The sequence below is a fragment of the Meriones unguiculatus genome, chromosome 3, assembly GCF_030254825.1.
Source record: "Meriones unguiculatus strain TT.TT164.6M chromosome 3, Bangor_MerUng_6.1, whole genome shotgun sequence".
Classification (NCBI taxonomy): domain Eukaryota; kingdom Metazoa; phylum Chordata; class Mammalia; order Rodentia; family Muridae; genus Meriones; species Meriones unguiculatus.
Window position 1 is genome coordinate 122,241,402 of NC_083351.1, and position 13,698 is coordinate 122,255,099.

A 13,698-nucleotide genomic window follows, 5' to 3' on the forward strand; every position below is an offset into this window, starting at 1 on the left:
GCATATGGAAAGCCCTAAGTTCAACTTCCAGCACTACAACAAACAAACAAACAAACAAGAAAATACATATAATAATTTTTGCTTAAAAAGAAAAGCCCCAAGCCTATAGCTATGGACATGGTAGTTCTAAGTCAGATTTTAAGTTATTAAGATTCAGATGGATGAGTGTAGCTCTTCACATTTCTAGATGTGGGATTCTCACAGCCAACTCCCTGTTCCTCTAGTTCTTGCAACTCTGTGAGCCCTCTACCACAATAGCTAGAGGAAAGCAAAGGAGGACTCAGCCCTACACAAAGAGCCACAGGCAGCTGAGGAATGCTGAGAGCAGGAGAAATAAGTCTTCACCAGAAAGGAGAAAACCAATGGTTACTCAATACCAGGGGTCAGTCCTGAAAACATACACATACAGTGACATTATGCGGACTGATCGGACATGTGCAGACACACACAACAGCAGCAGCAACCACGACAACAATCAAAGGAAAAGAGGGTTGTGGATTTGAAAAAGAGCAACTAGGTGTACTTTGGAGGGTTTAGAGAGAAAAAAGGGAAGAGGGAAACTATGAAATTATACTAATATCAAAATATTAAAAAAAACCAGATGGCACTTAAAAGAAGTTAACTGTTCTGTAGGAAAGTACTATATCCTGTGTGGATTCATACTGAGTCTTACATGAGGGATATAGAGTGTTTATTGTGATTGCCTATCTGGCAAGAATCCTGGTATTGGATGATTTGGTTTTAAAGCTTCTTGGTATAGAAGGGTCAGGGTAGGTAGTTGGCTCCTTAGTAAGAGAATTTCTTGCAACTGTTCTTTCCTGTTGCCTCACTATGAGTAAGTGTGAAGTTAGTAATTAAATTTTGTTGTTCTGATCATTACTGGTGAGAGCAACTCATTGTTATTTACATCAGTTGCCAGCTAACTGTTAGTCACGATCTAGTCCATGTGAGATTTCAAGATGAAAATATAGCCTTTACACTTAGTTTAGTTTTGGATATTGAATATTTTATTATCTAGCAATAGAACAGTTAAAGATAAACTAAATATAATCGAAGTAGGCCAGGTGCTTGCTTCAATTTTATAAAAACTACATCATAGGAGGGGTTCAATACTGTCAACATTTTAAAATCATGGTTTACTAGAAAGTGACAGGATGACATAAAAATATTATCTCAAAATTGTCTCCTTAATCTACAACAAAATGCCTTTCAGATTCTAATGAGCACCAGGATCATCTGTGGGAGGCCCATGTGCACAGTCTGATTCAGTAGGTTTGGAATGAGGTCTGAGATCCAACATTTGTGGCAAACTCCAAGGAGACACCAATTTAGCTTTTCTAAGCACCTCACTCTGAGTAGTAAATTTAGCACCTCTGGCAATGAGCCCTCAGTGGTTTATGTTCATATTTTTAATGAAGACAATGGAAGCCACCTGCAGGTACAAGAGGTTGAAAAGAAGCTACAGGCGAAAAATCACATTTGCAGTATTTCTCCCCAGTACATTGTAGTCGGGATCCCAAACCCAGCCTTTCCTCCTGCCCTCCACACTTAGGCAGTGAGCAAAGCATGTGCCACTAATACCTAATGGACCACAAAGCCCTTCACAAAAGTGTCCTAGCAGAAACTCATGGCTTTCCACCATTTCCTGTCACTGTAGCTTCATCATCTCTGCCACCTGCTTACGAGATGCAGGAACAAGCCATTCTCTCCTTCCCACTGCCACAAAATCCAGACTCTTGCAGTAGAATCTGGATTTCTTCTCTCTATCAGCACTGCTGTCCTTGTTCACTCTCCTTGTACCTTTTACATGAATTAATTATTGCTATATTCATAAATGTACATGTAAATACCTGTATTCCTAAATACAAACATGTTCAGTCTATATAGTGTTACTTGCATCTATGTGTTTAGGGCTGACCACCTGGTTTTGGATAGTCAGTTGGCATGCTAAAGACTATCTCACCCACTCCCAGCATTTCTCAGTTGCCTGTGGTTCTTTGTGTGTGGTTGACTTTCTGCACCAACACCTAAGGCTCAGAGAACATGTGGAAGAGGGGGCAGAAAGGCTGTGAAAGCTGGATCAGGGAATGTGCTGTGACAGTGTGTCTTCAGTAATGTCAGAAGCCACACCAATAAAGCCTTGCCAATATGATTTTCTAAGCTTGAGCAGAACAGAAAAGATACCTCTGAACATGCCAAAATCACCTTGAATGTTTACTCCCCTCCTTTGGACGCCTCAACAGCTCTCTTCTGCCTCAGAAGAAAAGGTGTAGATCAACCAGCATGCTCCACGTGTTGTTTATAGCTGGAGCTTGAGCCTGCCTCTCTAGCTCTGCTGTTTCCTAACCTTCCTTGAGTTTTGTGTTGTTGGCTTAGGTGAATGTGCAGCATCTCATCTAGTCTTTCTCCTCAGAATTCCAGACTTTGGAACATCTCCAAGCTCTCCTAGATGAGATTTGATCTGAACTCTCATGTTTACACTGTGCTCTTGCCCACGGAACCATCTCTCCGGCTCTTCTTCCAGTCCTAAGTTTAGAGAATCTGTATGAATGGAGCTGAAGATAGCGATAAAATGGACACGAAAGCTTGTGTGTGAATCTTCTCATTTATAGGCAAGAAAAATGCAGTCTGTTGTCGTAAAATAACTCATCGGAAGGAAATAGCAGTTGTTTCAGGATAAGGCACTTGCCTTAGGAGACAGGGTCTCATTATGCTCCGTAGGCTGCTCACAGTCTTCCTACCCCTGAGTGCTGGGATTACTGGTATATACTGCCATGCCCATTAAGCATCAGCCTTTTAAAAAATAATCAGTATTTTGATGTGTATGTGTGTGTGCCTGCTTGAGTTTATATGCATCATGTACATGCAGGAGCCAGTGGAAGCCAGAATAAGGCATCCGATCCCCTGGGACTAGAGTTACATGCAGCTCTGGGCCCCCCGTGCAGGTACTGGAAACCAACCCTGGGTCTTCTGCAAGAGCGGCAGGTGTTCTTAACTGCTGAGCTGTCTCTACAGGCTTAGCATCTGTCTTTCTAAGTACATTTCCCACATGCTTAAAATCTTCCCAAGGAGCCTGTAAGGCTTGAAAGTTATTTTCTTTCTTCATACCATGAAGGAAGACAGAACTCAGAGTTAAAATGACTTTGTGAAATTACATAGAGACATAGTTACTGCTCTGGAATGGGAAACTACTCCTGACCATTTTCAAAGGTAAATCCTTGTGGCATGTAAGGTGTGGAAAGGAGGCCCGGGTTCTGATCTCAAGTCATTGCTTGTTACAAACATTACCACTGGAAACCTCCACAGGGTACTCTGTGGCACACCTAAAGTGACTAAAGTGACTGCATCAGGTGTCACATTTTCACTTACACTTTTGGTAATGCTGGAGAGCCAACCAAGGAGCCTGTGAACAACTCATGAACATGCTGAGGAAGGGTTCTGCCACTGAGCCACCCTAGCCCTTAACCAGATGCTTTCGAAAGTAACCGAGTGTAGCAGGGTGTTACCTGGCCACTGCTCAGCAACTCCTCTCTGGACATCTCTTGCCCATTTTCATGTTTCCACCTCTCCCTATACAATTTCAAGCTTTTTTCATTTTCAGCATTTTTAATCACAAGACTCTCTTGACTCTTAGAAACAATGCCCACAGACGATCAGAACTGCTTTGTCTCTAGTAGAGAGCTTTAAATGTTGTTGCAATTCAATTCCTCAGATGTAGCCCATGGCCAGTAGGTAGAGATCACAGGAATGGGAACATTCCTGTGGGCTCAGGAGCAGACAGCATTTGGGTATATATATATGTCATACTCACATATCTCTTGCAGACAAATCTAGGTTTCATGTACCTGGGCCATGATGGCCTTGCCTGTTTCTTCTTATGCCATGCTTCTTTCAACTCCCAAATTGTGTTCCCTGAGGGCATGTCCTTAATGAATCCTTTGCACATATATATGTATATATACATATGTATTCACTTCAGAGCTTTGCGAATGTGCGTGCGTGCGTGTGTGTGAGTGTGTGTGTGTATGTGTTCACTTCAAAGCTTGTTTCTGGGCAATCTGACCTAAGATAGTATACTTAGATTTATAGATCATTATGCACTTGGATGTGTTTCTGAGAAAGGCATCTCTCAGACATCTTTGAAAAAAAAATCATTCTTTCTTTTCCAATTTAACCTCTGGCTTTTTAAATTGTTTTTTAAAATTTGTTATTATATTATTATCATTTATTAGAATTTATTCAATTTGGAGCCTGGCTGTGTCCCCTCCTCCCTTGTTGCCTTCCAGACCCACCCTCTCTCCTTCTTCTCCCCCTATGTCCCTCCCCTAGTACACTGATAGGGGAGGTCCTCCTCCCCTGCTATTTGACTCTAGCCTATCAGGTCTCATCAGAACTGGTTGCATTGTATTCCTCTGTGGACTGGCAAGGCTGCACCCCCTGGGGGTAGGTGATCAGAGAGCCTGCCACTTCATGTCAGAGAAAGTCCCTGCTCCCCTTACCTGGGACCCCACTTGGAGACTGAGTCTATGGGCTACATCTGAGCTGGGGTTTTAGGTCATCTCTATACATTGTCCTTGGTTGGGGTATCATTCTCTTTAGGGGTATCATCTCTCTTTTAATTAATTAATTAATTTTTTGTATGAAAATAGTTTATTAGCAAACATCATCCAGTTAACATAAGAACAATTATATCACAGAACCCGACTGACTTATCTGGGGTATGTAACTTTTATTCAATATTCAAAAACGCAAATAACATAGTATTTGCAAAGTAATATGAAAAATCCAAAATATTTATAATTATATCTCTTGCAAATGGGATCAGAAAGAATTTGTTTAACATGTGAATTGTGTGCAAAGACTACCAGAAAGCACCATCTTTAAGGCCGAAGTGGTGACTCTTCTTGAGACTGACAAAGCAAGGCTGTCCAGTTGAGGTCTAATGCCAAGCCTTGTAGTAGGGACTGTGTCAACCCAAGTTCAACATGTTTTATTCATTTGGCAAAAGTAGACTTTTCCTACAAAATTATATGTATTCCTCTAAAACGATCAGTCAAATTAGACGTCAACAACCACATTTATGAAGATGCATTCAGAAGCTTCATTCCTGATAGTTATAAACTAGGAATAGGACAACTGTCTAGCATCTACTTATCAATTTACCTAATGTGTATATTCCAGCTTAGTAGACAGTAACTTCATGGAAATATCAGAAAAAAACAACCCCAGTGATTCACTGCCCAGGCGGCGAGAAGTAGCTGGGCAGTTCCTGGCAAGGTATGCTGCATAGAGCAAATCAGCAACACAAGAGGTTTATTGCGGGGTGAGGGGAGAGCAAAAGGCTGCCTCAGAGTAGGGATGGGTGGGGACAGGAAGACAGAGACAGAGAGACAAAGACAGACAGACAGAGAGGGGCAGAGAGAGTGAGTGAGAGAGAGAGAGAGACAGAGAGAGAGAGAGATGAGGTGCTGAGTGGCTGCAAGTCAGGCCAGCAAAGCACCTGATGTATATATACCACCCAGTACTAAGGTGGGGGAGAGAATCTAAATTTGAAGCGTTACACATTTCCTTTAGTGTGATTGTTTTCTCTACCAGCCACAACTGCAGATCCCTAGTTTCCCATTTGATAATACCAAAGCCAATTTTGCAACAGATACATGCAATCAACAGCTCCATACTCCGGATTAAACTGATGATTTTAGCTCACAGCAGGAAGGAAAAAAATTTAACAAGCTGGTGACATGCTGAATATTAGAATATTTGGAGTTTAAAGTTCTAGGCATTTGAAAAAGAAAAAAAATAGATGCAATGTAGATATTTCACTATATGTAAAATCAAAAAGACATCTATAAATTATCAGTAACATTAATAGGAAAGCTAAAATATTTAGGACCTAATATATATTGTTGAGTAATAATTTCTTTGTTTTTGTTTTAACTTTTTAAATATTTTTATTATTGTTATTAATTAGAGTTTATTCACTTTGTATCCCCCTATAGCACCCTCCTTCCTCCCCTCCCAATCCTACCCTCCTACTCTCTTCTCCACCCATGTCCCTCCCCAAGTCCACTGATAGGGGAGATCCTCCTCCCCTTCCTTCTGATCCTAGTCTATCAGGTCTCATCAGGAGTGGCTGCAGTGTCTTCCTCTGTGGCCTGGTAAGGCTGCTCTACCCTCAGAGGGAGGTGATCAAAGAGCAGGCCACTGAGTTCATGTCAGAGACAGTCCCTGTTCCCATTGCTATGTAACTCCCTTGGACACTGAACTGCCATGGGCTACATCTGTGCAGAATTTCTAGGTTATCTTCATGAATGGTCCTTGGTTGGAGTATCAGTCTCAGAAAAGACCCATGTGCCAGATTTTTTGGTTCTGTTGTTCTCCTTGTGGAGCTCCTGTCCTCTCCAGGTCTTACTATCTCCCCCTTCTTTCCCTATACTCCTCCAAAAATTTGGCTATAAGTCTCAGCATCTGCTCTGATATCCTTCAGGGTAGAGCCTTTCAGAGGCCCTCTGCGGTAGGCTCCTGTCCTGTTCCCTATTTTCTCCCTCCTCTGATGTCCATCCTTTTTGCCTTTCTGAATGAGGATTGAGCATCTTACCCAGGGTCCTCCTTCTTGCTAGCTTCTTTAAGTGTACAGATTTTAGTATGTTTATCCTATATTTTATATCTAATATTCACTTATGAGTGAGTATATACCCTGTGTATCTTTCTGCTTCTGGGTTACCTCACTCAGGATGATCTTTTCTAGTTATTGCAATTTGCCTGCAAATTTCATGATTTCCTTGTTTTTTATTGCTGAGTAATATTCCATTGTGTAGATGTACCATGATTTCTGTAGCCATTCCTCAACTGAGGGGCATCTGGGCTGTTTCCAGCTTCTGGCTTTTACAAATAAAGCTGCTACAAACATTTTTGAGCAAATGTCCCTGTTGTATATTTGAGCATCTTTTGGATATATACCTAGGAGAGGTATAGCTGGATCTTTTTTTTTTCAAGTATTTTCTACTTTTTTTTTTTTCTGATTACTGTCAAGACTTTGTAAATTTTATTACCAATTCCATTTTTGTTTTTATTTAACTGGTTTATGCTTTTATTTCTTTTTTTTCATTATTTTTTATTAATTAAATTTTATTCATTTTGTATCCCCCATAAATGCCTCCCTCCTCCCCTCCTAATCCCACCTTCCCTCCCCCTTCTTCACGCATGCCCCTCCCCAAGTCCCCTCTCCTTCCTTCTGATGTTAGTCTATCAGATCTCATAAGGAGTGGCTGCATTGTCATCTTCTGGATCTTGAAGGAGTGCTATTCCTAGTTGTCTGAGAAAGTGCCAGATTGCTTTCCAGAGTGGTTGTACAAGTTTACATTCCCACCAGCAGTGAAGGAGGGTTCCCCTTTCTCCACAACCTCTCCAGCATGTGTTGTCACTTGAGTTTTTGATCTTAGCCCTTCTAATGGGTGTAAGGTGAAATCTCAGGGTGGTTTTGACTTACATATCCCTGATGGCTAATGACGTTGATCATTTCTTTAAGTGTTTCTCTGCCATTTGATATTCCTCTGTTGAGAATTCTCTGTTTAGCTCTGTACTCCATTTTTTAATTGGATTGCTTGATTTATTGCCTTTTAACTTCTTTAGTTCTTTATATATACTGGATATCAGCCTTCTGTCAGATATATTTCCCAATCTGTAGGCAGTCTTTCTGTTCTGACGATGGTGTCCTTTTGCTTTACAGAAGCTTTTCAGTTGCATGAGGTCCCATTTATCGATTGTTGATCTTAGAACCTGCATTGCTGGTGTTCTGTTCAGGAAATTGTCTCCTGTGCCAATGAGTTCCAGGCTTTCCCCCACTTTTTCTTCTAACAGGTTTAGTGTGTCTAGTTTTATATTGAGGTCTTTGATCCACTTGGACTTTAGTTTTGTGCAAGGTGATAAGTACAGAGCTCAGTTTTTACAGCTCAGTTGGTCTGTTTTTGGAGCTCCTGTCCCCTCCAGATCTTCCTATCTCTCCCCTTTTTCATAAGATTCCCTGCACTCTCCCCAAGTTTGGCTGTGAGTCTCAGCCTCTGCTTCAATACCTTGATCAGTAGAGTCTTTCAGAGGCCATCTGTGGTAGGCTCCTCTCCTGTTCCCTGTCTTCTCCTGGTTCCAATATCTATCACGTTTGATCTTCTGGTGGGAGTGCAAACTTGTATATCCACTTTCAAAATCAATCTGGCACTTTCTCAGAAAATTAAGAATAATGCCACCTCAAGCTCAGCTATACCACTCCTGGGCATATACCTGAAAGATGCTCAACCATACAACAAGGACATTTGCTCAACTCTATTCATAGCAGCTTTATTCATAATAGCCAGAATCTGGAAACAACCCAGATGTCCCTCAGTTGAAGAATGGATACAGAAATTGTGCTACATTTACACAATGTAATACTACTCAATAATTAAAAACAAGGAAATCATGTAGTTTGCAAGCAAATGGTGGGAACTAGAAAAGATCATCTTGAGTGAGGTAACCCAGAAGCAGAAAGACACACATGGTATATACTCACTCATAAGTGGATATTAGCCACATCATTTTGGATAAACATACTAAAATCTATACTCCTAAAGAAGTGTAAATAACAAGGAAGGCCCTAGGGAGGATGCTCAATTCTCATTAAGAAAAAAATAATTCTTATCTGTGGGGCATGTCATCATTGTAAATATGCTCTGAGAAATTAGATGTGATAATTCCTCAAAGAATCAATCAAAATTTCTTACATCATATCACTTGCTCTCAAAGTTCCTGACTAGCCTCTTCAGCATCCATATTTTCTGCTCAGCAAAGAGGGACTATCCACAAGCTGAGTCATGATGGAGAACTTACTCATACAGAGCTGTCTCCACCACCACAGCCCAGCCCAACCTGAGAAACCCAGTTGCCTACCAGCAGTCTTCCTGCAGGCTTGCTGGTTGCAGTTTCGGAATTCTGGGGGTCTGACTTCATGGTCACAGATGCAGTGGTCTTGATCCTCAGTTGTACTGTTTTCCGAGGGGATGCACCGAATGGTCCTCTTCTGAGAGCCACCGCCACAGGAAGTGGTACACTGAAGGAGAGACACAGAAAGAGTCACAGTTCCTCCTCAAGACTATCAGTGGAGCATCTCTAATCCCACCACAGTCAACTAGAAGTCTAAAGAACCAAGAGACCTTTGGGGCTGGGCCCACTGTCAGAGCAAGGTGTAATAAAACACTGCACTGCCATGGCTGAAATCCAAATCAGTCCAAGATGAGAGTTTAGGAAGAGTCCTGTGGTAGATGCTATTGGAATGACTTCAGTTTACTGTGGTAGTGAGCATGTGAGCATGATCTGCTGCTCCTATGAGGCAGCTACAACATTGGAGACTAGCTACCTATGCTAATACGATGGACCCACGCCTCTTGTAACATTCTTGACTCATTCAGGAGAAGGTACTTGAGTCAACTAGTCATGTCCTTGGGAATCTGTAACTGAGACACAGAAAGAGATTTTATTTTAGGGTGACTGGTGCGAAAGTGAGTGTGGTTGGTGGCTACATTTCTTGCCAAGCCATAAGAGAGTAAACAAAACAAAGCAAAACAAAAAACAGGTTTTCTGTATAGCAATGGGATGGATTATACATTCAGGGAAGAATGAGAATGAAAGATGGTGCTTGTAGGCTATACAGCCTTTATTCTAACTAAAACTCTCAACCCAAACACTCATTTTGACATTGTGACTCTATGACAAACATTCATCTTGACATTATGAATACATGGTGTGAAACATGAGTAGGAAGACTGAGCTGAAAGGAAAATAGAAGAAAAATTCACTATTTAGGCCACGGTGTTTTCCAGTTTCTTTGGTCTAGTACTGCTTTGGGGCTAAAGGTCAGGCATAGCTAAAAGGGAGTTGCTTTAGAGAAGATGAGCGAGGCATGAAAAGAGAAGATAAAAACCAATGGGAAGTGGACATAGGTATGAATGAAGACTACAGTGTAAATAGGGCAGAAATGGGCCTATGGGTCTTTGAGTTTCCATCTTGCTGGACCATGGATCTCCAGCTCTACTGACACATAAGGTACCATTGTAACAGCAGGATTAGACACCTCCAGCAGGAGGGTAAGTTTCTGGTTTGTGTAAGCAGCTTTCCTTCTTTCTTTCCTTCCTTCCTTCCTCCCTCCCTCCCTCCCTCCCTCCCTCCCTCCCTCCCTCCCTTCCTTCCTTCCTTCCTTCTTTCTTTTCCCGAGACAGGGTTTCTCTATGTAGCCTTGGCTGTCATGTACTCGCTTTATAGACCAGGCTGGCCTCAAACTCACAGAAATCAGCCTGTCTCTGCGTCCTCAAGTGCTGGGATCACAGGCATGTACCACAGTGCCCAGCTTGGAAGCAACTTTCTTGAGGCAATTCCTAAGAATGTCTTTTCATTTTTTTAAAGCTTTATTATTTTTTTTTGTGTACATGAGTATTTTGCCTGCTGGGTGTCTCCTAGAACTGGAGTCACATATGGTTGTGAGCCACCATGTGGGTGCTTGGAACTGAACCCCAGTCCTCTTCAAGAACTCCAAGTGCTCTTAACTCCTGAGCCATCTCTCCATCACCATGATTATTTTCTAAAATTATTTTACTTGAGGTAAAATACAAAGAAAACTCATAAAATTTACTATTGTAAGCCTGTGTAATCTCTCTTTCTCACTCCCTTCCTTTTTTGTTTTGTTTTATTTTATTTTTGAGATAAGGTCTTATTTTGAGATAAGGTTTTCTTTTTGAGATAAGGTCTTGTAGCTCTTTTGGCCTTTAATTCTCAATCATCCTGCTTTCATTTCCCAAGTGCTGGTGTTGCAGGTGCGTGTAACCACACCAAGTTTTATTTTAAACTTTGTTAACTACACAGTGCAGCAGCCTTAAGAACATTCTCAGTGTATACCAACCTTCTATTGAATTTTTTCATCTTAGCAAACCAAAACTGTATTTTCAAACAACTTATCACCATCTTCCTTCCCTACTCCAGATCCTGGCAAACACCATTATATCTTTTTAAAATCCTTTGATCACTGTAGGAATCTCACTAAATAGAATCAGACATTTGCCCATTTGTGACTAACTTATTTCAGTTAGCATAATTACTTCTAGTTCATCTGTGTTGCAGTGTGTGGATTTCCTTTCTCAGGTGGAATAAAGTTTTGTTTATATCTCCCGATCCTGCTGTGCTGCTGGTCAGAACGAGAGTCGTCTTGGCCCCGCCCCTCATTTTACACTCATCCGTTGAGGGACATTTATGTTGGCTCCATGTTTCGGCTACTGTGACACACACACACATACTTATGGTTTTTACTTTATAGCACATTTTGTTGTTTCTTTTTTTGTTTCTTTTTTTTTGTTTGTTTCTTAAGATGAAAAAAAAAGTGTATCTTTAGATTGAGCCAGCTGAACTCAGTTTAGATGCTCCTAATTTTTTTTTCAATATCCAAAGCATTATAATCAGGAGCCAGCTGAACATATATGCCTTCTGCTCTCCATCAGGCCTTAACAGGGCATTGACTTTGGCTACATCACTATTCTGTTTTAACAGGTGCTTGCTGGCCTTGATATCCACAAAGAACATTAATGTGATATTTTCTGTCTTCTTCATGGCTGACTTAGTAGTCAGGGGAAATTTGATGATGGCATAGTGGTCAAACAGGGTCTTGGGATACTGGGAGGTGGGTGACATATGGGTCTTCTTTTTGGGGCCCTGGACCCCTTTCAACACTGCCTTCTTAGCTTTCAAGTCCTTCATTTTGGCTTTGGGAGGGGCAGGAGCTTCCTTCTTCACTTTTGGAACCATTTTGGTGAAAATGTGTTTTGTTATTTCTGAGACTTATCTTTGTTATGTGCACAAAACTTCCCAGAGCAGAATCAAGTTTCCTATTCTTCATGCTTCACAGAAATCAGCAGGATCTTCAACAAAGACCCGCTGACGGGCTGGCTCAAAAGGTTGCTGAAGAGAAGAGTCATTAAGCTTAAAAGCATCCATTTGCCAGCTGAAATGTGATTAGAGGCTCAGAACACTAGATAAGAGAATTTCCAGATGTGGACACTACCTATCTGCACTGAACCCACTCCCCCATCTCATTTCTCACAGAGTCCTCCAAGACAGATGAGACAGGCTGGCAAATGAGACTTTGTCTCAATGTCTCCTCATCTGTTTTATTTTACTGTATACAAAGCATGAGCCATAATAGCAAGAGGTCTCATGTTTGAACTGGAATGTCAAAGTTTTATGTGACTAAATATAATGAAAATTTAAATCAAATCCTCCACCAATATTGGCAAGAAACAATGAAATAATTACTCAGGTGAAATATTCAGTATCAAAAAATGTCTGTAACAAAGGCTAGAAAGAAGAAAGATAGAGAATAATGGAACAACACTCTGAAAGAATCCTGGACTAGGGAATTTGGGATTTCTGGTTTACTGTTTATCATCCTAGATATTTTAATCCCTCTTTCTTTTTCTGTATCTGTAACATAAGATTGTTGCATGAAGACTAAGTGTATTAGTTTGGTTTCCTGATGCCATAATAAACATTGACCAAAATGATCTTGGAGAAGGGAAGGCTTTGTTTGGCTTACAGTTTACAGTCCATCTTCTAGGGAAGTTGATCCAGGAAACTGGAGGCAGGAATTGAAGCAGAGTCCATGGAAGAAAGATGCTTATAGAATTTCTCTTCAGCTCACTCAGTTATGTAACTAAGCTCCACCTGCCCAGAGGTGGCTCTGTCCACAGTGGGCTGAGCCCTTTCACATTAATAATTATTATATTTTCTATCGAACTCAGGCAGGACAAGCAGAACAAAGGCAGAACTTGTCTAACTTTTATCCCCTCCCCCAATTACTAATAAGACATCATTATTTATGCAACACATAAACACTGGGAGTATAATCAATCTTTCTCTTGGTTACAGTTTAATTATTTTGTTTACTGCTCCATCAAAAGGGCTGGCCATCTGGCAGACTGCTTTGCAGGCAAAAGAAAGGTCTAAATTCACAAAGCCAGCATAAGCCTAAAGCTACAATGTGTATGTGACTATATTTGGGTCTAAGAACAGATAATGACCCCAAAGACTTAAGGCCCCAAATAAGCATTCTATAGACTGTGTACTTCTGGAACAGTTTTGATATTTGATCTTTTCTCTTTTGAAAGTCTTTATAATTTTTTTTCTCTCTTCTAAAGCCTAGATAATCAGTGAGTATATACTCTGTGTGTCTTTCTGCTTCTGGGATACCTCACTCATGATGATCTTTTCTAGTTACTGCAATTTGCCTGCAAATTTCATGATTTCCTTGTTTTTAATTGTTGAGTAGTATTCCATTGTGTAAATGTACCACAATTTCTGTATCCATTCCTCAATTGAGGGACATCTGGGTTGTTTCTAGGTTCTGGCTATTGCAAATAAAGCTGCTATGAACATGGTTGGGCAAATGTCCTTGTGTAGTTGAGCATATTTTGGATATATGCCTAGGAGTGGAATAGCTGGGTCTTGAGGAAGTGCTATTCCTAATTGTCTGAGAAAGCTCCAAATTGATTTTCAAAGTGGTTGTACAAGTTTACATTCCCACCAGCAGTGGAGGAAGGTTCCTATTTCTCCACATCCTCTCCAGCATGTGTTGTCACTTGAGTTTTCGATCTTACCCTTTCTGATGGGTATAAGGTAAAACTCAGG

The 13,698-nt window shown here is 40.9% G+C and overlaps 1 protein-coding gene across 1 annotated transcript in view; it reads right to left on the bottom strand.

The window, feature by feature from the left end:
* Adamts12 (ADAM metallopeptidase with thrombospondin type 1 motif 12) overlaps nucleotides 1–13,698 on the bottom strand; it is a 286,260-nt gene that overhangs the window by 14,531 nt on the left and 258,031 nt on the right. The window contains exon 23 of the mRNA XM_021649372.2: nucleotides 8,923–9,082. Coding sequence (XP_021505047.1) covers nucleotides 8,923–9,082 — 160 coding nt within the window. The remainder of the gene's footprint in view (nucleotides 1–8,922; nucleotides 9,083–13,698) is intronic.